Below are 26514 nucleotides of genomic sequence, written 5' to 3'. Positions count from 1 at the left end.
GCTGACATGTCTGATGCAAAAATATTCAGTACACTCGATGCCAAATACCTTTAGACAAGGACTTGTCCAACATTCATGACCCTGGCGGGCAGATATTCCTACAAATATATACTCTATGTCATCTCCACTGGTAGCAAGGTGTTGGAGCAACTCTTTGCAGGATACCTACACTGCAGCTGCAGCTTTGCAGCCCTGTAGGCTGCTAATTTTGTCCATTAATAATGTTACAGACTGCCCTTACTTGAACAATTGACCGTTGCTTAAATATTACATTGTGACCTGTTTTATGTTTAAAAAATAGTTGGGTGTGTAGCAGTCTGTAATTATTGTGTGACCTTTAGGCACCAAAACATTTACATTTATATCTATATGCATGTCTGCACCAGTATTTTGAACTTGTGCCAGTATACATTGCAATATCCTTAACTTTGGACAATTCACACAGCTGGCAGGACTTTAAACGCAGGCTTAAAGATAAACTGCAACACCACCACAGTCATGCCAGGGGAACAGGTGGCGGTCCCATGGAGTCCTTAGACCTCAGTCCTCAGAGCGTACAGCATTGGCCTGCCTTAACGACCAGTTGGTGCAGGGTATGGGTCGGATAGATACTGTTAGTCAGTGGCCCTGCTGTCCCCTGCACTCACAGTGACGGACACCTTTCTCTCCCCACTGACGTGTCCCGTTACTTGGGTTCATTGGCGTATGTGCCATTTTGACACATGTACAGAGCTATTTCACACAAGATACGCTACAAAAATAGACTTATGTCTGATGATGAATAATGCTTTGTAAGGACATTTCATACAAATTTTATCAAATAAAATCAGACTTGTATTTGATCTATTGGGAGGCCTCTCCTTATTCCAGTAATTCTTCAGCTTCCAGCAGAACCTACATCTTTCCACATGTACAATAGTGAATTAATGCCTTAAATCACCTTAAAAACTGCAATTTATACCTTTATTTATCCTATTGTTTCAAGTTCAGCTTCCGCTACATCTATTGGAAGTTCTCCCCAGTGCTCTTCATACTATTTACAAAAGAACTGCCCACAGACACAAGGAACTTCAGCATCTAGCTGAAAGTGAGCTTGTCAAGGTTAATAGGTATTTTCTCTGAAACTTGATTGCGTATTACTTCTGTTTGAAAGTGCAAATTAATTTTCCGAAGTCTTGTTTTACTTTTCTGGTTTGTAGTTTTGCGAATAATTTTCTTGATTCTTTTGCTGAGAGTTTGGATATACCATTTGTTCCTTTAGACAGTCTGGTTATATACTTTTAGTAGTAGGTCTCTATTTAGAGGGATACTCTCTTTTAGAACCCACAGCTATTGTTGGTGGATTTCATGTGGAAAAAAACAACTGACCACTGTTTCATGTTGGTTATCCTTAGCTTTTGTTTTCATACCTCACAGATTGAACTATTATTGGAGTATAGAGGATATGATTAAGTGGGGGTCTGTTTGTCAGAAAAATTGCATTACAAATTCTGCACAAATTACTTCCTTGGAAGGTTTACAGTACATTTGTAGGATTTTTGTAATGCTTAAACCAAGAAATCTGCAAATACATTTTTAGTTGTGTGATTATTCATTTCCTGTGATTATGCCCCCTAAAGCAAATGTCTGTCTATACCCTGTCAGCTTCTCTTTTGTGTCTTCCCTCAATTATAATCAAAGATTAATCTAAATATTAAATTGCTAAAATGATAGATTCGTAGATAGTCACATAATAGTCATTGGAGAATGTATGGTCCTGAGCAGAGGTTTTGAGTGCCAGTCAAAGGCATATGCCAGCCCTGGATCCTGGGACTCACTTAAGGATTGTGGCATAGTCTTCCATCAGCAGCTTCCTCCTCAGTTTGTTCTGGGCGAGCAGAACCACAGCCCATTTTGTAAGTTCAGTCTTGTGACCGTTGATACTTCTTGGCCCCACAATTCAAATTCCATGGTCTATTTAAAGTAGACTCTGAGCATACTATGATTCCAGAGAATTAGGCTGGCAAGTACGGTGGTGCAGAGTCTAACAGACTCACAGTTTTTACCAGGGATCCCCTTACTCCAGAATTTCTGTATTCCTAATATCTTGTTGACTTGATCTTGTGAACAACCATTGACTGCTCTCAAACATTCTTCCACTTGCTGATTTTGACTCTGATCTTGATCTCTTTGGTTCTGATTCTCCTTGTCTGACGCTGGCTATCCCAAGTCCTTATTAGATAACGCTTTACCACAGGTGGAATCTACAAACCGTGAATCTCTTTTGACGTATACAGACAAAATTAAAACCATATTTGACACAGATGCTAAATCACTGGTCTTTGTTACCCAGTATAATAACTATGCTGGGAACATAAGAAATATTATAGAAAAAAATTCATCCATCCTACAAATGGATGATCTGATAGGTTCCCAAATCAAGACCGAAAGAAGAAACGTCATTTTTAAGAAGGCAAGAAATCTGAAAGAAAAACTAGCTCCGAGCCATTCCCATATAAAGAAAGAAACAAAAGTTCAAACTATGAACTCACAATCGCCACAGGAGAAACAAATATTTCCTTATATAAATCCTAACAGTTGGTTGTCCACAAGACCACATGGCTTCTACAGATGTGGGAGAGTGAGGTGTATGACATGCAAATCTGCAGATTATGGAATCCGTGCATTCAAGTCTTATGTGTCAAAAGAAAACTTTAAAATTAAGAAATGCCTAGACTGTAGATCTAGTTATGTGGTGTATTTAATACAATGTGGATGTGGCATACAATACGTTTGTCGCACAATTAGAGCATTACATGTACGTTTCTCTGAACACAGACGGAATATAGTGAAACGAGTCAAAACGTATACACTTTCACAACATATAAGCATTTGTCAAAATGGTGATCTAACAAACGTGAAAGTTAAGGCAATTGCACAGATTGAGAGTACACATAGAGGGGGCGATAGATTCACACCTTTGTGTAAACGAGAGGCATATTGGAATTTTACATTAAGAACACTTTCCCCCCATGGGTTAAACGACACACTGGAGCTGAATAATATCTAATAAAAACCTTCATAATGAAATGTACAATACAAGAAAATATAAGATTATAGAAAATATTTATATATGAAATACTTACATAAAGATAAGATTATTTATATTTAAAGTTTTATTATGCTTAATGTCGTGAACATAGAGAGCTTGCAGTTATTTATAAGGGATAATTCACAACTGCAGTGTAAATAGGTTATATCAAATTAATCCATTGATAAGTTTAAAGTGTAAAATTTAAAGACAGAGGGCCTGATTCATTAAGGATCTTAACTTGAGAAACTTCTTATATCAGTCTCCTGGACAAAACCATGTTACAATGCAAGGGGTGCAAATTAGTATTCTGTTTTGCACATAAGTTAAATACTGACTGTTTTTTCATGTAGCACACAAATATCAACTTTAAATTTCAGTGTACAAATAAGCTATCAAGTATTTGTGTGATACATGAAAAAACAGTCAGTATTAATTTATGTGCAAAACAGAATACTAATTTGCACCCCTTGCATTGTAACATGGTTTTGTCCAGGAGACTTAAATAAGAAGTTTCTTAAGTTAAGATCCTTAATGAATCAGGCCCAGAGAGTCTGATGTAAATGTGTTTGATGGCTTTGTACATCCCAGAGTTAGAAGATAGAAGTGTCACCTGAGGGCAGCTTCAAAGAGCTCCCGGGGTGACATATAGCATAGTTTTGAACACTTGAATAGACTGTGTGGATGACAGCTGGAGAGCCTTGTAGGCAGCATGTGAAAGCCTATACAGGTATATAGAAATATGTTGTTATAGTTCATATTTTGGGAAATCTGGTTGTCACTCCATACTGAGGAGCAGAAACCACCCCAGGGTTGTGAATGACAGGTATGGGTGGTATCCATGAACAGCTAAAATCCCATATCTTTGGAAAAGGTATGTCACATTGTCATAATTCCATCATGTTTGGTATTTAAATGTGCGGGAGATTATGACCGGATTATTGAAGGGGGAGTTATTTATCTGGGATATATCTGTGAAGAATTACCCACAGGTAACCCCTTTTTATTTTAAACGGTTCTGCTAGTTATGTCAATCTGTTAATTGTTATTCATTATTTTTTTATCTGTATGCCCTGTATTTTTCTATATATTAAATCTATCATTTAATAAGATGTGTCCTTGATACTCTAACAAATCCATTAGCCTATTAGAAGAGAGCTCGACCAAGTTAACCCTTGGAATGCCAGTGTGTGATTTGTTGATACATTTGATTAACAAGCTGTGTGTGCTTGCATGTACATTTGTGTAACAGTCTGGAGGTGTGAAGCGGTAACCCTTTGTGTGCTGGTGTGGGTCTTGCTAGTCTGTAAATAGCTAGAAGCCTGCATGTCAGTATATTGGGGTCCTATTGCCTGTTTTCAATAGGTGGTGGCAAACCTGAAGTGTCCGGTGGTGTGAGAGCGCTGTGTTTGGGGGCGATTCCGTAGGTCTATAACCTGTGTAATAGATAGAGAGAAACTGCAGGCTGAAATCGTGTGTGACCTCATACAGCGAACACCCAAAAGTCACGGCAGCTGGGAGCGTGTTTGTGACACTTAATTATATGTAAGATAAGAATTATATACTGTACTAAACTAGACCTATTTAATTGAGTTGCCTTATAGATTATATTGGATAGCATTTCTAATGTATATGATGGATTGTGTGTTCACAATTCGCTGAAATGCAAAACATAATCAAATCGCAGAGCTCTATTTTGGTATGCTCCAGAGTATTGTAATGCTTGCTAGGTATATCCATTATTATAAGATTAAGTTCTTATGTCTAGTTTTAACATGTGCTTATGAGTCTTTAAAATGTTATCAATGAGATAGCAAAAGCCTAATGCCAGCTGCTACCTAAGTGCTACATTCCTTGTAATAGTCAGATGTCCTCTTTTTTTATCTAGCAACTAAGTCAAATGCTCATCCTAGATTGGAGGAATATATTTTTAGAAACAATTGTTTGATTGGTTACAACAAGTCCCATGGGTTTCTATGGTATGTTTAAACATTAGGGAGTAAATGTATCAAGCTGAGAGTTTTCCGGTGGGTTTGAAAAGTGGAGATGTTGCCTATAGCAACCAATCAGATTCTAGCTGTCATTTTGTAGAATCCGCTAAATAAATGATAGCTAGAATCTGATTGGTTTTTCAAACCCGCCAGAAAACACTCAGCTTGATACATTTACCCCTAGATGTGGTTGTTCTTTCTATGAGGCATGTAAAAAGATCTCTCATAGTGAGAGACAAATAGACGTGGAAGATCCTTAAAAAATCTTAAAAAAACCTTGTTATTCATTATATCGGAATGTATTAATAATGTCTAGCTATACATTCTAATATTATTTATACAGGATCCAGAGTCCACTCTATGTAATGATTGCTGCTCATATAATTAGCAGGAAATGTTTTAATTTTTTTCTATTGAATTTTATGGTGCTTTTAACGATGATTGAGGACTGTCTCTATATATTATTAAAATCCAGATTATTTATGAGTCCATAATGGCCGACCATATGAAAACTAATAGCTGTGAATAATTGTTATTGAATAACAATGAATATACACCTGTTAGGCTGCTGGTCTGATCTCCAACCCACAAAACTAGATGTCGGAGGTGTTCACCTATAGCAGCCGCTTTTCCATTAGAGCTTGATGTGCTCACCGGTACTCAGATGTCCCCAGGACTTAGCTCACGGTGTAGTGTGGGTGGTAATTCAGAACCAAAGCAGCAGGCCAGGAGACAGGGTAGAAAGCAGCGGATAGTCAAACGGAAGCTGAGGTCAAGGGTCACAGGCAAGCAGGGTAATCAATAAACACGCCAAAGGTCGGGGTCACAGGCAAAGTAGCAGAGTCCAAGGTACAGGCCAAAAGGGTCAGGGTCACGAGCAAACAGGCAGAGTCCAAAATCCAGGCAGGGGTCATACACAGAAAATCCAACAAAGTATCCACAGGACAGGGTACAGCAAACAGGAGCAAGTCAGCAAGACTGGGTTAGAAACATTATAACTGGCAGGGAGGCTAAGCACTCACTGCCTTAAATACATAGAACAACCAATCAGGGCTAAGTCCTGTAACAATACACATGCCTGGACTAATTAAACAAAGCCACATTAATCAGCCCACAGGCTGGGGAGATTTCAGCGCCTGCGCCCGACTGTCCTGTTTGCCGGGGTGCGCTGTGCAGGGAATCTGCGTCCAACTGTAGTCTTGGCAACGGTCGGACCAGCTGGCGGAAGTGACGTCCCGATCACTAAGGAGATGGCCAGCGGGGTAATAGCCGAGCCGCGGCGGTGCCCGTGACCACTGCGGCTCCTAACAACACCAGCTGCCTATTTCGTCTTTCTACCTAGCAACTGAACTCATCGTCAGTTGGGATTGGAGAACAGGGCTTATTATTAAAGATCATTATTTGATTGGCCATGACAAGTCAAAGATATTGCTATGCAACCTATATACATTTGAATTGGCTGTCCTTTTGTGATACATACGATACACATAAAATGATTATTGGAAGACTTCCTCTCTAGTAGTAGATGATTGGCAGAGACTAGTGAATGTGAAATTTATCATCAGCTATTTAAGACATCCTGTCTATATGCGCTAAACTACCTCAGATGAAACCACCACCTAGGGGCGAAGAAACGCGTTAGTGATGTCACCTATCTGGAAATAGTGCTACCTTCTTACAGATTATTATTCATGTGGAGAAGTTGGACGAAGATTGCATATGCTGTATTTGCCTCTACAGCTCAAGATAAGTGAAAACGCAATCTGTATGTGCGCACACTAGCAGTAATATTCAACATTTATACCCGACTGATAAAGTATTAAGATGGATATTTAATGATGGACATGACATCAGGATTCAATGGGACTGATACTAGTCTTTTTTTTTCCAATGTCCACTGATTATAGTAAAATTAGAACTATCATTGAAAGTGGACTTCATTCTATTTTTAGGATAATTAAAACAGACATTCTTCCCTATCTACATAGTCCACCCAGGATTTTTATATCATTATTGGGTAAATTGGAATTTTTCCATATATATCCCTCCTAGGGAGGATTCTACCCTCCTCTTGAAATAATTGATATCTGACTAACAAGCCTTACATTTGAATACTAATAATAACAGGTAGCCATACTCCGGTAGTGCACTATTGTGATTTTATATTAATGCAATTATTGTATGTATATTTTATTCTATTGGTGTTATTTTATTTATACATGTCATGTGTAATCATTATATTAGTTATTAAAATTGTCTGACATACCAGCGCTCCTATTACTATTTAATCCTACCTGTTCAGCCTCTTAGGTGTGCATGTGCCTGCTCTGCTATCATTTATTAAACTAATTGGGTGCTGTGTTTATTAAAGCTGCCATTCTCATGAGTGCATACTGTGTATAAGTGGTTGTGTGAATAGATACGCTGCACCCAGAGTATTGGTTAATTACACAAAGTGGCTACAGTATATGTGCTCTGACAAGGTAAAGTTGACCAGCCCAACCTGGCATAGCCTGATGCTGGACAACAATTTTGTAGGAGATTGCATGCTTTTTGTTCCCATTAACAGTCCCCCACCACATTAACGATATCCAAACCAGGCTATAACCACTAGTGGTAGTTATTCATTTGGGAGGGGGGCTTAAGCACTATATCAATGTTATTATTTTCCATAAAGAACTAGCTTCTAAGACTTAATGACTTTCATGATGTTAGCTATATAGCATATCAATGAAGCACTAAGCTAAACTAATTAATTATGAATTGAATTCTCAGAAATGTGATGCAATGTGCTTCAACAAAAGGTGAAAGCGTGTTACAATAATGGCGACATGATGCTTCATGTGTTTTGTTAATGCTTGCTACATTTGTCCATTAGACAATATAATTTCCCAAGCCCTTTGTTATTGGAATTGAATCTTTTATTTTATAAATATTTTGTTTAGATTTCTAATGTGTAGTGTTAACCAGAATTATAGTATATTATGTACTAACCTACAAGGCCATCAACAAAGCTGCACCAACATACATCTCCTCTCTTGTCTCAAAATATCTCCCAACTCGGCAACTCCGTTCTGCACAAGATCTGCGTCTCTCATCCACCCTCATTACATCCTCCCATTCCCGGTTACAGGACTTTTTTCGGGCTGCACCCACTCTATGGAATTCTCTCCCTCGCACAGTAAGACTCTCCTCTGGTCTACAAACTTTCAAGTGTTCTCTGAAAACCTACCTCTTCAGACAAGCTTATAATATTCCTCGGCCACCCTCTTAACCTCGCTACCTTTAGCCTGTTACACAGTTTCACGCGGGACGGCTGCCCCCTGACCAACATTGTTGTGTGACGGGTTCATTTAGCTTATGAGTCACTTTTACCTTTGCAGTCTGGCTGGGCCAAATTGCAAAATGTAGACTTAACCTCATGTGTCAATCTCCCATTGTCTCATAGATTGTAAGCTTGTGAGCAGGGCCTTCTCACCTCATTGCCTCTTTTACCCAGTTTATTTATTAGTTTATTATGTTTGTCCCCAATTGTAAAGCGCTACGGAATATGTTGGCGCTATATAAATAAATGATGATGATGATGATTATGGTGTGAGACATAATATGTCTGTGATAATTTCGGCTTGTTGAAATCCAGATGAATGTTTTTAAATAAATTGGACATGCCCTTTAAAAATTGTCATTTTTCTTGAGACAGTCTCACAATGTAACCCTTCGAAAACGTTACTGATAGCGTAATGAAACGTGTCGCAGTATTTTGCTCTAACTAACATTTGATTTTATTCCGTATTGTGGAGTCCTACCATTGCAGTAAACCCTTGGTTTTCCTTTTGTGGAAAAGAAGTTTCCTTGTCCTAATCAAGAAAGAACCTTAAACACTTTTGCATGGTTCCTTGTTGTATTCAACCTAGCAGCAGTGTGCTCATTCAAGTGAGAGCCTACTAAGTGGATCTCCATCGTTTAGTCTATGGTGAGGCCTTACACAAAGACATTTATTCCATCATGTGAAGCAGCTAGTTTTGGAACCGAGAGAAGTATTTACCTACTTACACACTTGTCCGGCTGGTTACTGCTTAGATCTTTATGTATGGGATGTTATGATCTTCGCGCCATCAAAATAATAATGAAATAATGGACCACAATGTTTCATAATTTTAACAGTCAAAACCACAAAACTGGCCTAAAGTGGACATGGTACCAATATGTAGAAAGGGAACACAATAGCAGCCAGTTTTTCATAGACCTGTGAGAATGACATTAGATGTGAGTTAAGTATCTGGCAATATATTTATCAATAGCACCCATAATGGTATTGGAAATAAATTATTAGCATGGTGATTCAAATGTATAGCCACAACAAACTAATCCAATTAGCTTTCATGAACAGGTTAAGTTGTAAACTATATCTTGGTAACTGATGGATTTGGATTTCATCAAAGCTGCTTTTTACAACAGATTGGTAAATGTTACAATGTATAGAGGGCCCCCACACATATGTGTAATATGTGTGGTGGCCAGAGGAACAAGTATGTAAAGGGATAAAAACTGTTTCAAACACAGAAAGCATTAGAGCAGGGGTGTCCAACCTTTTAGCTTCCCTTGGCCACATTGGAAGACGACGAGTTGGTTTGGGCCGCACATAAGATACACTAACAATAACGATAGCTGATCATCCAAAAAACCATAGAAAACATAGTTAACATATATATATGAGAAAAAAAGTGATATATATATATATATATATATATATATATCTCACTTTTTTTTCAAATCCCCCTATACTTATCTTTCAATCACCCTGTTCAAAAAATCCTCTCTAGCTATTATACTATAATCACTTTTTGTATTGTTTCAATGCAATATCAATAAAGTGCATTTAAGCCAGGCATTGTATATCAGGGTGCCCTGACCAGGCCTGCGGTACCTGACATATACATCACTGTGACCCCTAATTAAGACCTGTTTTGCTAATTACACCACTATGTTAGTTAAGGGATAACAACTTATAATGGGCCAAAGAGAATAATATATAATGCCCCATTAGTATTACAAGTAGAAGTATGTAGCAGGGAGATAAGGTCCATGATGCTCCAGGACCAGGTGACTTTTATTCACTGGTCAGCGTCCCTTGAAATAATAAAAAAAAATTCCCCTTAACTTACCTTTTAATCGGCTTGTTCTCCTGTCCTCTTCTCTTCTTTTCTCCAATTCTGTGCTGCTGATTGTTCTTCTCGCGCGGGTGACTCCTCTGTGCTGCGCTCCGCAATGGATGTTGGGCGTGATGACATCACGCCCGACATTCACTGCGAGCACCGCACGGAGGAGGAGACAAGGGAGGGAGCCGGAGTACCAGCTGACGTGACCGCAAGGTAAGTATTTTCTTTTCTTTTTTTTGCAGGATTTTTTTTTCCATTAACAGTGCTGCCCCCTTGCCACAACCAAAACTCCTTCTGGGCCACATTTACAGGCGTGCAGGACAACCCTGCATTAGAGTATTGTCAGCCATTAGGAAGCTTCATCCTTTTAACATTTCAGTTAATGTTTTATAGTGCCACCCATAACTTAGTTTAGATTTCTCAGATAAACTAATACATTAGGTATAAATTTGTAACATACCTCTCTTGGAGCTTCAGCCTTGATGTATTCACAATATATTTTGTTGGCTTTGAAGGCAAGTTGGCTGGAAATTTTAGTTTTTTTGAAGTCTTCACAGGCCAACCAGAACTCAATGTTTTCATCACTAAATTCTGACTTCAAGAAATCTCTAAATGCAGCCAGACCATCTAAGAATAATACAGAAATATATGCATATTGAAACATTTATTAGTGAGTGGTTCTTTATAATTCATTTGGCTTAATGTTATTATTTTAAATATAAAAGAAAAATCTTAGTGTTGTTGGTGGAATCTTCATTGTGTATGGTTTTTAAAAACAAAACAAAAAACAACCTGTAATATTTGTGCCAGCAGATTGCAGATCTTAGTACAAGTAAACAACAACATAGAAACATAGAATTTGTTGGCAGACAAGAGCCACTTGATCCATCTATTCTGCTTATTTTTTAACTTATGGTAAACCTCCAACCCTATTTAATCCTTTTTTTTTTTTAAGGATATACTTATGTCTATCCCAAACATGTTTAAATTGCTCTACTGTGTTGGCCTCTACCACCTCTGATGGGAGGCTATTCCACCTATCAACTATCCTTCTGTGAAGTAATTTTTCCTAAAAAAAATTCTGAACCTATTTCCTTCCAGTTTCAGTGCATGTCCTCGTGTTCTAACAATTCTTTTCCTTTGAAGAATAATTACTCCTGCACCTTGTTAAAACTCTTGATATATTTGAAACTCTTTTATCATGTCCCACCCACCTTTCTCTTCTCTGCTTTAGACTACATATGTTAAGAACAAATAGATGATTTACTCACACTAACTGTTATTTTTCTAAGCATCAACAATTAATTTGCAATTTTGCAGAATTGTAGGGGTATTACTGGGGTTTAGTTGATCAGTTAGCAGCATAGGCAAAATATTTTGCTATTCACAAAGCAGATAAAATCATTTTTAATTAACTAATAATTACAATATTTCAACATTATCAATATTGGCATTGTTCCTGTTAAAGAGATTAAATTGAAAGCACTGTTAAAAAAAATTGTAAGTCTCTACATGGATAAGTTCGAACAGAACTATATATGGGATAGTCCCTATTGGGTGAACCTAATTCTCTATGGCCATTACTTAGACATCTTTTTATTATTTGGGAATGGGGATCACAGTTCCACGCATGAGTTTGTCAATTATTTTCAATATTGACTCTACAGGCAAAAAGGTGGTGAAATATATATAAAAAAAACCACACATATAACAAACAAAGTAAAGATTCACAAAGACACATGGGAATCTAAAATTGTACCCATTAGTGAGAGTATAAATAGGAAGAGACTATCTGTGGATTACCAGGATAATTTTAGCCTAATTAGGTTCTCAAATCACTTATTGAATTCTATATCATGCTAGGTTCTTACTGGCCATACATATGTCCCTAATTAGTGCCTGTTACATCTGTCATATTTTCTAGAATAGTGTTCAGAGTAGAGGGAGTCATGACCACTAATGGGTACAATTTTAGATTCACATGTGTCTTTGTGAATCTTTTCTTTGTTTGTTATATTTGGAGTGGTCCTCCTCCTTTCCTCCACCTGTACTTTTCGTGTCATTCCCCCCGAACCCTCCCTCTCCTTCTCCTCCTTTGAAGCCCACTCCATCCGCCTCTTCTACCCCATCCACCTCCGCGTCACTATCATCTACCGCCCCCCTAGCCCCACCTCCCTCTTCCTTGACAACTTTGCTGCCTGGCTTCCTCACCACCTCTCCTCCGACCTCCCCTCGATCATTCTCGGTGACTTTAACTTCCCCATCGACAACCCAGCAAACTGCTCACCCTTTCCTCCTCCCTTGGTCTCACCCAATGGACCTCCTCCTCTACCCACTGCTTTGGTCACTCCCTTGATCTTATCTTCTCCTATCTATGTAGTCTCTCTGACTTCTCCATCTCTCCCTTTCCTCTATCCGACCACCATCTCCTCTCCTTCTCTCTCTCCTCTTCTCCTGCTCCCCTCCCCCTGCCCAAACCTACTCTGTCCATATGCAACCTCGACGCCTCTCTGTCCTCCTCTCTCGATACCCTCCTTCCTCCCCTTTCCTCCCAGGCATGCCCCAACCAGGCGGTCTCCCTCTACAATCTCTAGATGCGGTCGCCCCTGCCCACTCCGTCCACCCCCGCTGCACCAAACCCCAACCCTGGCACTCCAAATTTACCCGCTTCCTCCAAAAATGCTCCCGTACCGCCGAACGTCACTGGAGAAAATCCCGCTCCCAAGCTGACTTTCTCCACTTTAAACTCATCTTGTCATCCTACAGCTCTGCCCTCTCTCTCGCTAAACAATCTTTCTTTAAAACCCTCATGTCTGCCCAGTCCTCTAACCCCCGCCACATCTTCGCCACCTTCAGCACTCTCCTGGCCCCCTTCCCTCCCCCCCCTCTCTGACTGACTCTGACTTTGCCTCCTTCTTCTCCTCTAAAATCGAGGCCATCCGACTTGAAATCTCCTCCTCCACTCTCTCTTCTACCCCCCCCCCCACCCTTCTGTCCTCCCCCCAACCACCTTCCCCTCAACTCCTTCTGCCCCACCACGGGCGAGAAAGTCCACTCTCATTTCATCCTCCCCCCCCCCACTACCTGTCCCCTGGATCCCATCCCCTCCCACCTTCTTCGCTCCCTTTCCCCCACCACCTGCTCCCACCTCGCTCACCTCTTTAATCTCTCCCTCTCCACTGGCATCTTCCCCTCCTCCTTCAAACATGCTCTCGTATCCCCCATTCTTAAGAAACCTAATCTCGACCCCACTTCTCTCTTGAACTATCGCCCCATATCTCTTCTCCCCTTTGCCTCCAAAATTCTCGAGAGGCTCGTATGCAGCCGTCTCACCTCCTACCTTTCTGAACATTCCCTCCTTGATCCTCTCCAGTCTGGTTTCCACCCGCTTCACTCCACTGAAACTGCCCTAGCTAAAGTCACCAATGACCTCCTCTATGCTAAAGTCAGGAGCACTTCTCCCTTCTCATCCTCCTTGACCTCTCTGCAGCCTTCGACACCGTTGACCACCCCCTCCTCCTCCACACCCTCCAGTCTTTCGGCCTCTCCGGCTCAGTCCTGTCCTGGTTCACCTCTTACCTTGCTGACCGATCCTTCTCTGTCACCACCACTGGGTCTCTCTCCCCCCCGTCCACCCTTCCAGTCGGGGTCCCTCAGGGCTCTGTTCTGGGACCCTTACTCTTCTCTCTATACACCTCCTCCCTGAGTGAACTCATCAGCTCCTTCGGCTTCAACTACCACCTTTACGCTGACGACACTCAACTATACCTCTCCTCTCCTGATCTCTCTCCCTCCCTCCTCTCTAGGGTGTCCGCCTGCCTCTCTGCCATCTCCTCCTGGATGTCCTCTCAATTCCTCAAACTTAACCTCGCCAAAACTGAGCTCATAGTTTCCCCCCCTCATACCTCATCCCCTTCTGACCTCTCCTTCACTGTCGACAACTCCTCTATCTCCCCTGTCCCCCAACTTCGCTGCCTTGATGTCATCCTCGACTCCTCTCTCTACTTTGGCCCCCACATCCTCTCTCTTGCTAAATCCTGCCGCTTCCAGCTGCGTAACATCGCTCGCATCCGGCCCTTCCTCTCCCAAGATGCCACCAAATGTCTTATTCACTCTCTGATCATCTCCCGCTTGGACTACTGCAACCTCCTCCTCACTGGCCTCCCTCTCTCTCATCTCGCTCCCCTTTTAACAGTACTTAATGCAGCCACTAGGCTTATCTTCCTCTCTCGCCGCTCCTCTTCTGTCTCCCCCCTCTACCAATCCCTTCACTGGCTCCCCTTCCCCTACAGAATTCTGTTCAAGCTCCTCACTCTTACATACAAGGCCCTCGCCAACGCCACTGCACCCTACATCTCCGCACTCCTATCTATTCATGCTCCATCCTGCCCTCTTCGATCTGCCAACGACCGTCGCCTCTCTTCCCCCCTGATCACCTCCTCCCACGCACGTATCCAAGACTTCGCCCGCGCTGCCCCCTCCACTGGAACAAGCTCCCTCCCTCCATCAGAACTTCCCCTAATCTGTCCAGTTTCAAACGGGCTTTAAAAACCCACCTTTTACTTTAAGCCTTCCAGTCTCCCACTTAACTTCCTGCCTTATGTTCTGCCTCTCCCCCTTCTTTCCCCTTCCCTGCCTCCACCCCCCTACTCTCCCTCTCTCCCCTGTGTTTCTCTGTCTGTCCACCCCTCCCCTTAGATTGTACGCTCCTCTGAGCAGGGCCATCTCTCCTCCTGTTTCCACCACTTCTAACTCTGCTCTCCAGCTACTTAGCCCTCCTCCTCGAGGGCCCCCCACCCCCCGTCCCCTCTCGCTCACTCCTCCCCCCTCTGGGGGGTCTCCCTGTCTTCTGTGCCCTCCTTCTTGGGCCCCGTCGTTTGCAGATCCTCCCTCCCCCTTCCTCCGCCCTCTCTAGCTGTGCATTGAGCTTATTGAGTTACTGTGCTTATTGTTTACTGTACTGTGCTGTCTCACCTTGTATTGTAATTCGTTTGTCCCTGTACGGCGCTACGGACACCTTGTGGCGCCTTATAAATAAAAATTAATAATAATAATGAGGAGGGATATATTATTTACATAATGTGTTGAACAGATGTATTTTTGTAATCAAAAACTTCTCAATAAATGACACTTCATATCCATTTCAAGCACCATTGGACTGTTGAGTATTAGGATGAAATATTCACACTTATTTCTCTTTATTGTAAATAGTCAGTCACACTTGTTCCATTGTTTTAAACAATGGAATCGTGTTTACAATGATATATTTTGCACTAAACACTTGTAGTATGTAATGAGGTCTTCATTATGTCCAAATTGAACACCAGAAATACTTATAGCTGGGCCCCCTTGTCCAGCGGACAAGGGGGCCCGAGGTAGGACTCCTATAAAATCCGTCTCAATCCCTGGTGCCCTCTTCCGTGATGCGCTCGCAGTGAATGTCGGGCGTGATGACGTCAACATGCCCAACATTCACTGCGAGCACAGCACGGAGGATCGCAGAACAGCGACGAAGAACAGAAGAGGATTCGACTCGAAGAACAAAGCGATTGTAAGGTAAGTTAAGGGGGATTTGAAAAAAAAAAGTAAGGTGTGGCGGAATATGACCACCACACAAAATTATTTGAAGCACTCATTAACTCCACATTGTCTAAGACCTAAACTTTATCCTGCATATCAATTGGCAACTGCTGAATTAAAAGTGGAGTGGGAGAATATTTTATTAAAGTGTTCTCGGGAACTAATGCAGGTCATTCTTAAACATGACACTAATGTCCGATACACATTCAAAAGAAATTGAACAATTAAGTTATAAACTTAAGGAATTTGAAACCAATGAATCATTTCAAAAAACCTTTACTAAATATAAAAAGGATTTGGAACAGTTTGAAAAAGTAATAATGTAGAAGAAGAAAAATAAATTCACTTGTGGTCGGAGAGATTATTTGGAGGGTAATATTTTCAAATGGAGTAAAAGAACATATAAGAAGACCAATAAAGATTTATCTACTAGTTATGAATCATCTGAGATGGATTTTTCAGATAGTGAAGGTGATGCTAGCAGGTCCATTAATTAAGGAGGAATTAAGTCTCGGAATGGGAATTTATTAGGGAATTCCCAGAGATCAGGGGAAGAAGGAGGAACAGGTATAAACATATCAGGAAAGGGTGTAGCAAACCTCAGAGATCGAAGCCCATGGGGATGGAAAGAGAATTGTAAGTACAGTCACTATCAACGGAGAGGCATATTTACATAATGTGTTGAACAGATGTATTTTTGTAATCAAAAACTTCTCAATAAATGACACTTCATATCCATTTCAAGCACCATTGGACTCTTGAGTATTAGGATGAAATATTTACACTTATTCCTCTTTATTGTAAATAGTCAGTCACACTTGTTCCATTGTTTTAAACAATGGAATCGTGTTTACATTGATATATTTTGCACTAAACACTTGTAGTATGTAATGAGGTCTTCATTATGTCCAAATTGAACACCAGGAATACTTATAGCTGGGCCCCCTTGTCCAGCGGACAAGGGGGCCCGAGGTAGGATAGATAGGTAGATAGATCGTTACAGATCATTAACCTCTCAAATAGATCTCTGACTGATGCACATGTAAGATTACTAAGCCGTGGCTTATCCTTTTCTAGTGTTAGTAATTTTGATTGTTTTAAGTGGGAAAGGAACTAGCATCTCTTCACGAGAAAATTGAGATTATCCACATTCTTTGAGCGAAATGAACAGATAGATTCAATATCAGAAAATACTATTTTGAGGTGATCATTATTTCCATTTGAAAGTAGGGAAGAAATGGAAGCTCTTGATATTTTGTAACAACTTTATGAAGAACAGATGGTTTCAGATGATAATCAAATACACGAAAAGAGATATATTTGCAAGAGGAAATCTTCCTTTTTTCCTAATGATGTTAATTGCCCTGAAATAAAAGTTTTTGAGGATCTAGTATGTAAAGACTTCGATAAATTGAAAACTTGCAGATTCAGAAAGAGGAATTATAATTTGACTAGAGAAGAAAGAAAGTCTTTGAGAGAGATAGAAGAATGGAATGATGTGGTCATTAAACTCACAGATAAAGGGGGGGAATGTTGTTATCTGGTCCATCAATTTGTACAAGCAGGAAATGTGTCGACAATGAAGAGATACGAAATGTTATCGTTCATTGTTCTGGAATCCTTTGGAAGACTTCAGATCAATTTATGATGGTATTATAAAGAGAGCCTTCAATACACAAATTATTAATGAACACTGAACATGAATTTTTGCGAGTGGCTAATCCTAAAATTACAATTATTTACCTTTTACTTAAGATCCACAAGAACAAGAAGGTGCCACCTCGTAGACCCAGTGTGTCGGGAATAGGAAGTTTGACTAAGCATGCAAGTATTTTCCTTGATGCACACCTTAGGAAATATGTCAGCTCACTGTCATCTTATATTAAAGACACAATGGATATTCTGAAATTGCTAGATGATGTGGTATTAGATCCATATGTATGGTTAATTACGTGCTACGTGGAAGCACTTTATACTAGTATTGACCATACAGTAGGAATTGAGCTCACAAAATATTTTCTTCAGACGAATAAGTATATTGTCTTTAGAAACTTTCTTTTAGAATTATTAAAATTCATTTTGACAAGGAATTTCTTTGTGTTCGACAATAAATTCTACCTACAAGCATGTGGGACAGCAATGGGTTCGACATGTGCGCCAACGTTCAGGAATTTATATCTTGGCCAATGGGAGTTAGAAGTTGTTTTCTTTGAAAATATGATTAGATATACGGACCATATAATAACTTGGCCCCATTATATCGATAATATTTTGATCCTCTGCAATGGAATCGAAGAAATGTTTAAGAAATTCATTGATGTCTTGAATACTAATAAGAATAATTTGCAACTTACTTATGATATGAGTCTGGAGAAATTAGACTTGCTGGATATCACCAATAGGAAAGCGGAAGGAGGTAAGGTCCAAACGGATCTCTTTCTGAAATGAACAGCAACTAATAGTGTGTTACATAAAGAAAGCTTTCATTTCCCTGCTGTAGTCAATAATATCCCCAAAGGGGAATTCCTAAGAATTAGACACAATTGTTCAGATTCACAAGATTTCCTGAAAAAATATGAGGAATTGAAGGTTAGACTCTTGGCAAGAGGATATAGTAAACACATGGTCTGAAAAGCGTTTAATCAGGTTAAAACAAGATACCGCAATAGTCTTCTTTAACCATCAATAAAGAAAGCTGAATCCAATAAAATTCGATTCATAGGAGACTCTTGTTGCTAGTGGAGAGAAATCCATCAAATTTTGCAGAAACATTGGAATGTCCTATTAAATGATAGTGGCTTGAGAACAGTCTTGGATGATGATGTAAATTTGGCTTGGCAACGTGCTAAGAATTTGAAAGATAGGTTGGTTAAGAGCCATTATGTATCAAAAGGAGAGACCTCAATTCAAACAAAAGGTTCATATAAATGTGGGAATTGCAAGGACTGTGAATATATGACAATGACCTTGGAATTCCAGGATAGATATGGTGATAGTCATATGATCAATCAATTCCTCAATTGTAATTCAAAAGGAGTAATATATGCTCTCAGATGCCCATGTGAAAAAAATCTATGTGGGCATGACGAGCAGCGCTCTGAAACAAAGAATTCCTGAGCATGTAGGTGCAATACGGAATGCAAAGTCTGATAAAGAAAAATTTAAACAATTGACTTCAGGAGTGAGACATTTTCTGATGAGACATGGGAAATCCCTCGTTGATTGTAAGCATTTGCTATAGAAAAAGTTAAATTAAGAATAAGAGGTGGGGGACATTAACAAACAGCTTCTCCATAGAGAAGGCAGGTGGATATTTTTATTAACTTCCTTGATCACAGGTGGTCTTAATGAAAATATTAGTTATGCAAGTTTTTTATATTATACAATGCGAACGCACTCTCCACCTATTCTATATGTGCTACTTGGGTGTAGAGCGACCTCCCCTCTCTACTTAATACCATGCATAAATAAAAAATCCAGTGCACAGCAATCCTGAAATATATAATAAGTACAAATAATTATTTATTAAAATCAATAAAAATCCTTCCACTGTAAGATAGATCAGGGTTGATGGTTATGTTATTATCCTCACGATATATCAGTGTAGATGATGGACCAGCAGCTTATTGGCATCTGTGGTGATCTAAAATGAAGTAAAATGAGTATATAGATATGTATTACAAACTACAACTATGCTTATTAATAAAATGCTAAATGCATTATAATGTACTGACCTAAACAGTTGATAAATGCTGTAACCTTCCCACTCTAATGGGGTGGACGATGATACATATAATATATGTCTCTATAATAAAAGCAGGCAAACACAGAATGGATGTAATAGAACTGCAAATGCACTAATCGGTATAATTGTGTTTCAATAGCATGTACTAACCCAATCAGCTGAATCGCATGATGAGCGCCCCCCCTTTCTTCCGTGCTTATGTTTACCAAGGCAGCTGCACAGAACGCTAATGCGGTAAATTGAATATAAGTCTCCAAGGGTAAAAGTAGAAAGTACTTGGTATATCTATGGTGATTTCAAGTAACATTCCCACTGCTGTGCACTAATCCTGTCTCTCTTCCGTAGGTGTTACAAAGAAACTGTGTAAAAGTTCATGCGACCGCCTTCTTAGTCACATAACCGCACCACTCGTCATGTGGCATGGCAGATAGAATCCTAATCGCTGTGGCCACAGCGTGAAAGCTAAATCAAAACTGTGCAATCCATTAATATCTGGGTAGCCCCACCAACGCGTTTCGTCTTATAGGAAGGACTTTCTCAAGGATATGTGGTGTTTTAAATACTGGTCCTTTTTATATGGTGAACCGCCTCTATTTGTCTCCACCCATGTCAGTTAACACCTTCTATACTTACCAGATCTCATGGTGTATCAAATATACACATTATATCATAGTTCTATATTGATGTGGAATAGTGTAATAGCAGCTTCATTTGAGGCTATTATGGCAATAAATACCTAAATAGTGATAATGACTCAAATATGTTCAGCAAAAAAAGTTTACACACTCCAAAGTGTGCTTCAACAAATTAATGCAGATTTTCATTTCCCCATGGATTGCTGGATGTCAAAGTCTATATTATATATCTTACAGTGGAGGATTTTTATTGATTTTAATAAATAATTATTTGTACTTATTATATATTTTTGTAGAGTCAGGATTGCTGTGCACTGGGATTTTTTATTTATGCATGCAAGTTTTTTAGGTTGAGACATTATCAAGGGTCTAAATAAGTTTGATCTTGAGTTCTTCAAACTGCCCTCTGTATAGATATATACAGGGAGTAGTCATTCCACTTTGTTACGGTATGACATATGAAGGATCATGTAATTTGGATGAGCCATCTCCTTGGTGTTATGATGTGACATATTAAGGATAGTGTAATTGATATATTCTGTATTGCCTTTGTTAAGGGAAAGTTTGAAAATTGGGGATTGAATGTGAAATAATATTATTTACATGTTTATAGACTTATATTAGAACATTGTGAATGCACTAACTTCAAGACAAATATTGCAAAATGGGGGTATATTATGGACATCTGTGGCAGCTATTATATCTAATTTTATAGTAACATGGATATATATGGGAATTCTTTTCCATAATAGCATATGTATATATTTTATATATATATATATATATATATATATATATATATATATATATATATTTTTTTTTTTTATTCATTTTTTATTCTTTTGTCATATATCCTTATACGATCACAGTTAGATAAGTATGGGATTTATTATTGAATATTTTTTTATAATATGGCATCAATGGACTATTTATCAAATCACTTTTTCACTTTACACAATCATATGAGCATATGGTTGTCTTATTATTTAATAGTATCCACGTATGTACTTTATGTAGCCATATGATGTATATGGTTTTCTCATATTTAATATTATTCACCCACTCATGTACTTTATATAGCCATATAATAAATAGAGTTATATTATTTGAATATGATTTTCTTTTATATAATTATGGATTATTTATTGTTAGAATTTTTACACTTAACTTTTAAATGGGGCACTGTATTCATTTTAACATTGTATATATTTTTGCACGTAACACTTTTTATAATATAACATGCAACCTATGATATTTTGATATATATGCACTTTATTTTAAATGATATTGTCACGGGCACTAGGAGTCTTTACCCAGGGATCACCAGGTGATAGGCTTACCAGAGCAGTATAGATGGTAATATGGTACTCTGGTAGCAGGGTGATCACGGAACAGGAAATAGCAGATGATGGAGATGCTCAGGAAAGTTTATGACTAGCAGCACTGGTAATATGGATGTAGAAATACACGAGGAACTGTATGGACAAAGGACACGTGAAGGTAGTCAGTGGTCTGCGGTAGCAAGTTGTACCACTGCTATAGTGAGGAGGAATGTCCAACAGAAACGAGGAGGTGATGAGAGTCAGCGGTCTGCGGATAGCAAGTTGTACCGCTGTCTGAGTGAAGGAATGGAATACACGTGGAGGTATCCGGGGAGTCAGTGGTCTGCGTTAGCAAGTTGTACCACTGCTATGTGAGAGGATACTGGAACAGGTGACACAGGAAACAGGGATCAGTGGTCTGCCTCTAGCAAGTTGTACCACTGAATATATATGTGAGGAGGAGCACGGGGAGAGACTGCAATACAGGGGATACACGGGCACCTTAAACTTGATCCACAATAACATGCACAATATATTAATGACTAAACAGCACTGCAATAATAGAAAGTCACTTGAGGTAATCCGGCACAAGATAACACAGTCAATGATGGCAATAGTCTCAGCGGATAGTAAACTCCAGAGGAGAACAAACTCAGTCCAGCAAGATATGCAATACACCAGCACAGTCAATGAGAAGTATGCATACCGTGGTTCAGAAGCAGGCTGTCAGACAGGAGTGCAGAGATACCTGAACGGCTGGAGGCCGGCAGGATGCGAAGTCCCTGGAGGGGTGAAGCGGTAATCAAGTAGGTGCAGCGCACAGGTAGGTAGACCAGCAGGGGAACAAATACTCAGGAAGCAGTAGTATGTAGGACTGGACTCCTGGAGGACCCTGAAGAGTAGCGATGATCTAGATGAGATGAAAACAGTGAGGCGCAGATCCGATGCAGACTGGCGAGTAGAGACCAGCGGGAACACGGAGAAGCACGGAGAGCGGGTCAGCTGTTGTAGGACGAGTAGAACTGAGAAGTAGCAGCAGCAGGACTCTGCAGATACACGGAGGTAGCGGATAGCAACCAGCAGGTGCAGCAACGATGAAACACGGGAGAGCAGAGCTGAGCTGGAACTGTTGAGCACGGAGAGTAGCGGATAGGAATCAGTTATAGCAGTCTCGAGGAAACACGGGAGAGATGAGATGAGCTGAAGACTGAAGCGCACGGAGGCAGCGGATAGGAATCAGCCAAACAGTCACGATGAAACACAGGCGAGTTGAAGTAGATTGAAGACTGTAGTGCACGGAGGCAGCGGATAGGAATCGGCTAACAGTCATGATGGCACACAGGTGAGTTGAAGTAGATTGAAGACTGTAGTGCACGGAGGCAGCGGATAGGAATCAGCTAACAGTCACGATGATACATAGCAGAGTTGAAGTGGTTTGAAGACTGTAGTGCACGGAGGCAGCGGATAGGAATCAGCTAACAATCACGGTGAAACACAGGAGGGTTGAAGTGGTCTGGAAACCACAGGAGTAGAAGTGGTCTGGAAACCACAGGAATCAGCAGCGCTGAATACACGAGGAAACACAGGAACACCTTCAGAGGCTCATGGGGAATGAGACTCCAAGATCAGGCAACGTGGTATTGACCACAGGTGCTTAATATAGGGAGTGTTGCCTGATCTGCCAATTAAGTTAAAGGAACAGGTACTGAAGGGTTTGAAAGGGCTGCGCATGCGCAGACCCTCAGGATGGAGGACGGCCACGGTTCCTAAATATACGGGAAGAAGCACTCACAGTCCGGTGAGTGACAGATATGCTGGATGTCTTTTATATATTTAAATTATATTATTTAAATTAGTTAAGAAATGGAATATATACTTACCTTGTAACAATTAGAATTGGATGTAATTGTATAGTAATACATTCATCTAAATAATCATAACAATCAAGAGATCTAAATGAGGGTGATAATGTAATTTAGAAATATCGCTTTTCTTATATACATATTTGGTGAACAACCTTCCCTAGAGAGTCTGGAAACAATGTATGAGCTTAATGATAGGCTATTAGACCTGTCAATCATAAATGAGCCTTTTGATTGGCTGATATACACTAAGATCGTGATTAGTAGTTGGAACTTTCAATCTTATTAAAAGTCATCTGATTGTTGGCTAAATATATAAAGGCAACACTGTTGCCTAGGATCGGGTTCCCTTGATGAAGCTCTATTTGATGAAACGTACTTTGGGTAACTGATGCCATCTGTGATGTCACAATCTGGAAGTGGGGCCAGCGACAGAGCTCCCATATGTAACGCAAAAAAATATATAATATTTCTATAAGGCTGCTACACATGACTCTAATCTAAACTAGCCTATATGAGACAAGTAGTGTTTGAACATTTTTATGCTACAAATTAATGGATTAGGGAACAACTATTGGTCAGTTTTTAGCTGTTGGATGATAGATCCTGAGAAGGACTCATTAGTATAAGACAATGGGAGACTCTGAGATGATATCAGTGTATGGGGCTGATAATTTATACATCTTATTGATTTAGTTATTCAGATGAAGTTTGATTGGTCCCCCACAAGAATTATAGGACTGATTTGCAAGGTCCAATGAATATTGGGATATCATGAATCTAAGTTGTTTCAGAACAAACTATTATTAATCTAAAACCTAAAATCAATTATCTGTATAATGTGGTGTCGCATGTGAATACTATTTAACTTTCCAACAGTATATAGGAAACTGACCAGTAAAGTCCTATGTAGGAGAGCAATGGTGGATAATTCAGCCTGGGAATATACAGATATACAGCGGGGTGAACTAAGTATTGAACACATCAACATTTTTCTCACTAAATATTTATTTAATGTGGCTATTGTAATGAAAATTACACCAAATGTCAGCAACAACCCTTGCAATCCAAAAATGCAAAGAAATCAAACCATAGATGTCCATAATTTAAGTTTTGTGTAATAATGTGAATTGACTCAGGGAAAAAGTATTGAACACATGAAGAAAGTGAAGTGCAAAAAGGCATGGAAAGCCAAGACACCATGTCACTCACCGGACCGTGAGTGCCTCTTCCCGGACATTTAGGAACCGTGGCCGTCCACCATCCTGAGGGTCTGCGCATGCGCAGCCCTTTTCTATACTTCAGTGTATACCCCTTTAACTTAATTGGCAGATCAGGCAACCTCCCTATATTAAGCACCTGTGGTCACTACCACGTTGCCTGATCTTGGAGTCTCATTCCTCATGAGTCTCTGAAGGTGTTCCTGTATTACTTGTGTATTCAGTGCTGCTGATTCCTGTGGTTTCCAAACCACTCCTACTCTGTGGTTCCATACCACTTCTACCATCAACTTTATCATCATGACTGTTTGCTGATTCCTATCCGCTGCCTCCGTGCACTACAGTCTTCTACACCACTTCAACGTTATTTTATATCAATGTGACTGTTTGCTCATTGCTATCCGCTGCCTCCGTGCACTCCAGCTTTTACCTCACTCACCTGCTTCTCATCAAGTCTGTTTGCTGATTTCTATCCGCTGCCTCTGTGCACTACAGTCTCCTGCTTGCAACTCGCCTGTGTTCAACATCGTGACTGCCAGCTGACTACTATCCGCTGCCTCTGTGCACTACAGTCTCCTGCTTGCAACTCGCCTGTGTTTAACATCGTGACTGCCAGCTGACTACTATCCGCTGCCTCTGTGCACTACAGTCTCCTGCTTGCAACTCGCCTGTGTTCAACATCGTGACTGCCAGCTGACTACTATCCGCTGCCTCTGTGCACTACAGTCTCCTGCTTGCAACTCGCCTGTGTTTAACATCGTGACTGCCAGCTGACTACTATCCGCTGCCTCTGTGCACTACAGTCTCCTGCTTGCAACTCGCCTGTGTTCAACATCGTGACTGCCAGCTGATTACTATCCGCTGCCTCCGTGCACTACACTCTCATCTCATCTTTGCTGTGACTTCCTCGAGACTGCCGCTTTTCATTACCATCTGCTACACTTCGTGATCTACAGCTCCTGCCCTGCGCTGCACTCCTGTTTTCCCATCGCTGTTGGTTCCTGTGGTTGCTACTGGTTACCTCCGTGTGCCGCTGAGTCCTGCCGCTGTGGTCAGCGCTATCGTCCATCTCCTGCTGATCCACTCTCCACGCCTTCACGTGTTCCACTGGCCTCTACCCTCCTGTCAGCATTGGATTTGTATCTCTTCTACTACCCTCTGCTGGATCATCTCCATTCTCCTGGGTTTCCTATGAGTCCAGTTCCACGTGTTGCTGACTCCTGTGGATTCGTGTCCCTGTCGGTCTACTCACCTGTGCGCTGCACCTGCTAGACCGCTGCTTCTCCTATCCAGGGACTTCCTATCCAGTCGGCCTCCAGCCGCTCAGGTACCGCTGCAATCCCATCTGACTGCTACTGCTGAACCACGGTATGCATACTTCTCATTGACTGTGCTGTGTATTGCATATCTTGCTGGACTGTGTTTGGTTCTCTCTGGAGTCTGCTATCCGCTGAGTCTATTGCCATCATTGACTGTGTTATCATTGTGCTGGACTACTTCAAGAGACTTTCTAGATTGCAGACCTGATCAGTCATTTACATATATATATACCTATATTGTGCATATTACTGTGGATCGTGTATAAGGTGCCTGTGTATATCCTGTGTTGCAGTCTTCCCCCGTGCACCTCCTCACATATATATAGCAGTGGTACAACTTGCTACCGCAGACCACTGACTACCTGGATACCTCCACTTGGATTCCATTCCTTCACTCAGACAGCGGTACAACTTGCTACCCGCAGACCGCTGACTCTCATTACCTCCTTGTTTCTGTTGGACATTCCTCCTCACTATAGCAGTGGTACAACTTGCTATCGCAGACCACTGACTACCTTCACGTGTCCTTGTCCATACAGTTCCTTGTGTATCATTACCTCATTATTACCAGTGTTGCTAGTCATAGACTTTCCTGAGCATCTCATCGGCCA

At 40.4% G+C, this 26514-nt stretch overlaps 1 protein-coding gene across 1 annotated transcript in view; it reads right to left on the bottom strand.

The window, feature by feature from the left end:
- RGS21 (regulator of G protein signaling 21) overlaps nucleotides 1–26514 on the bottom strand; it is a 124564-nt gene that overhangs the window by 20432 nt on the left and 77618 nt on the right. Inside the window, exon 3 of the mRNA XM_075182725.1 lies at nucleotides 10681–10847. Within this exon, the coding sequence (XP_075038826.1) occupies nucleotides 10681–10847 (167 nt within the window). The remainder of the gene's footprint in view (nucleotides 1–10680; nucleotides 10848–26514) is intronic.

The sequence above is a fragment of the Mixophyes fleayi genome, chromosome 8 (assembly GCF_038048845.1).
Source record: "Mixophyes fleayi isolate aMixFle1 chromosome 8, aMixFle1.hap1, whole genome shotgun sequence".
NCBI classification, from domain to species: domain Eukaryota; kingdom Metazoa; phylum Chordata; class Amphibia; order Anura; family Limnodynastidae; genus Mixophyes; species Mixophyes fleayi.
This window is presented reverse-complemented; position numbering and strand designations above follow the sequence as displayed.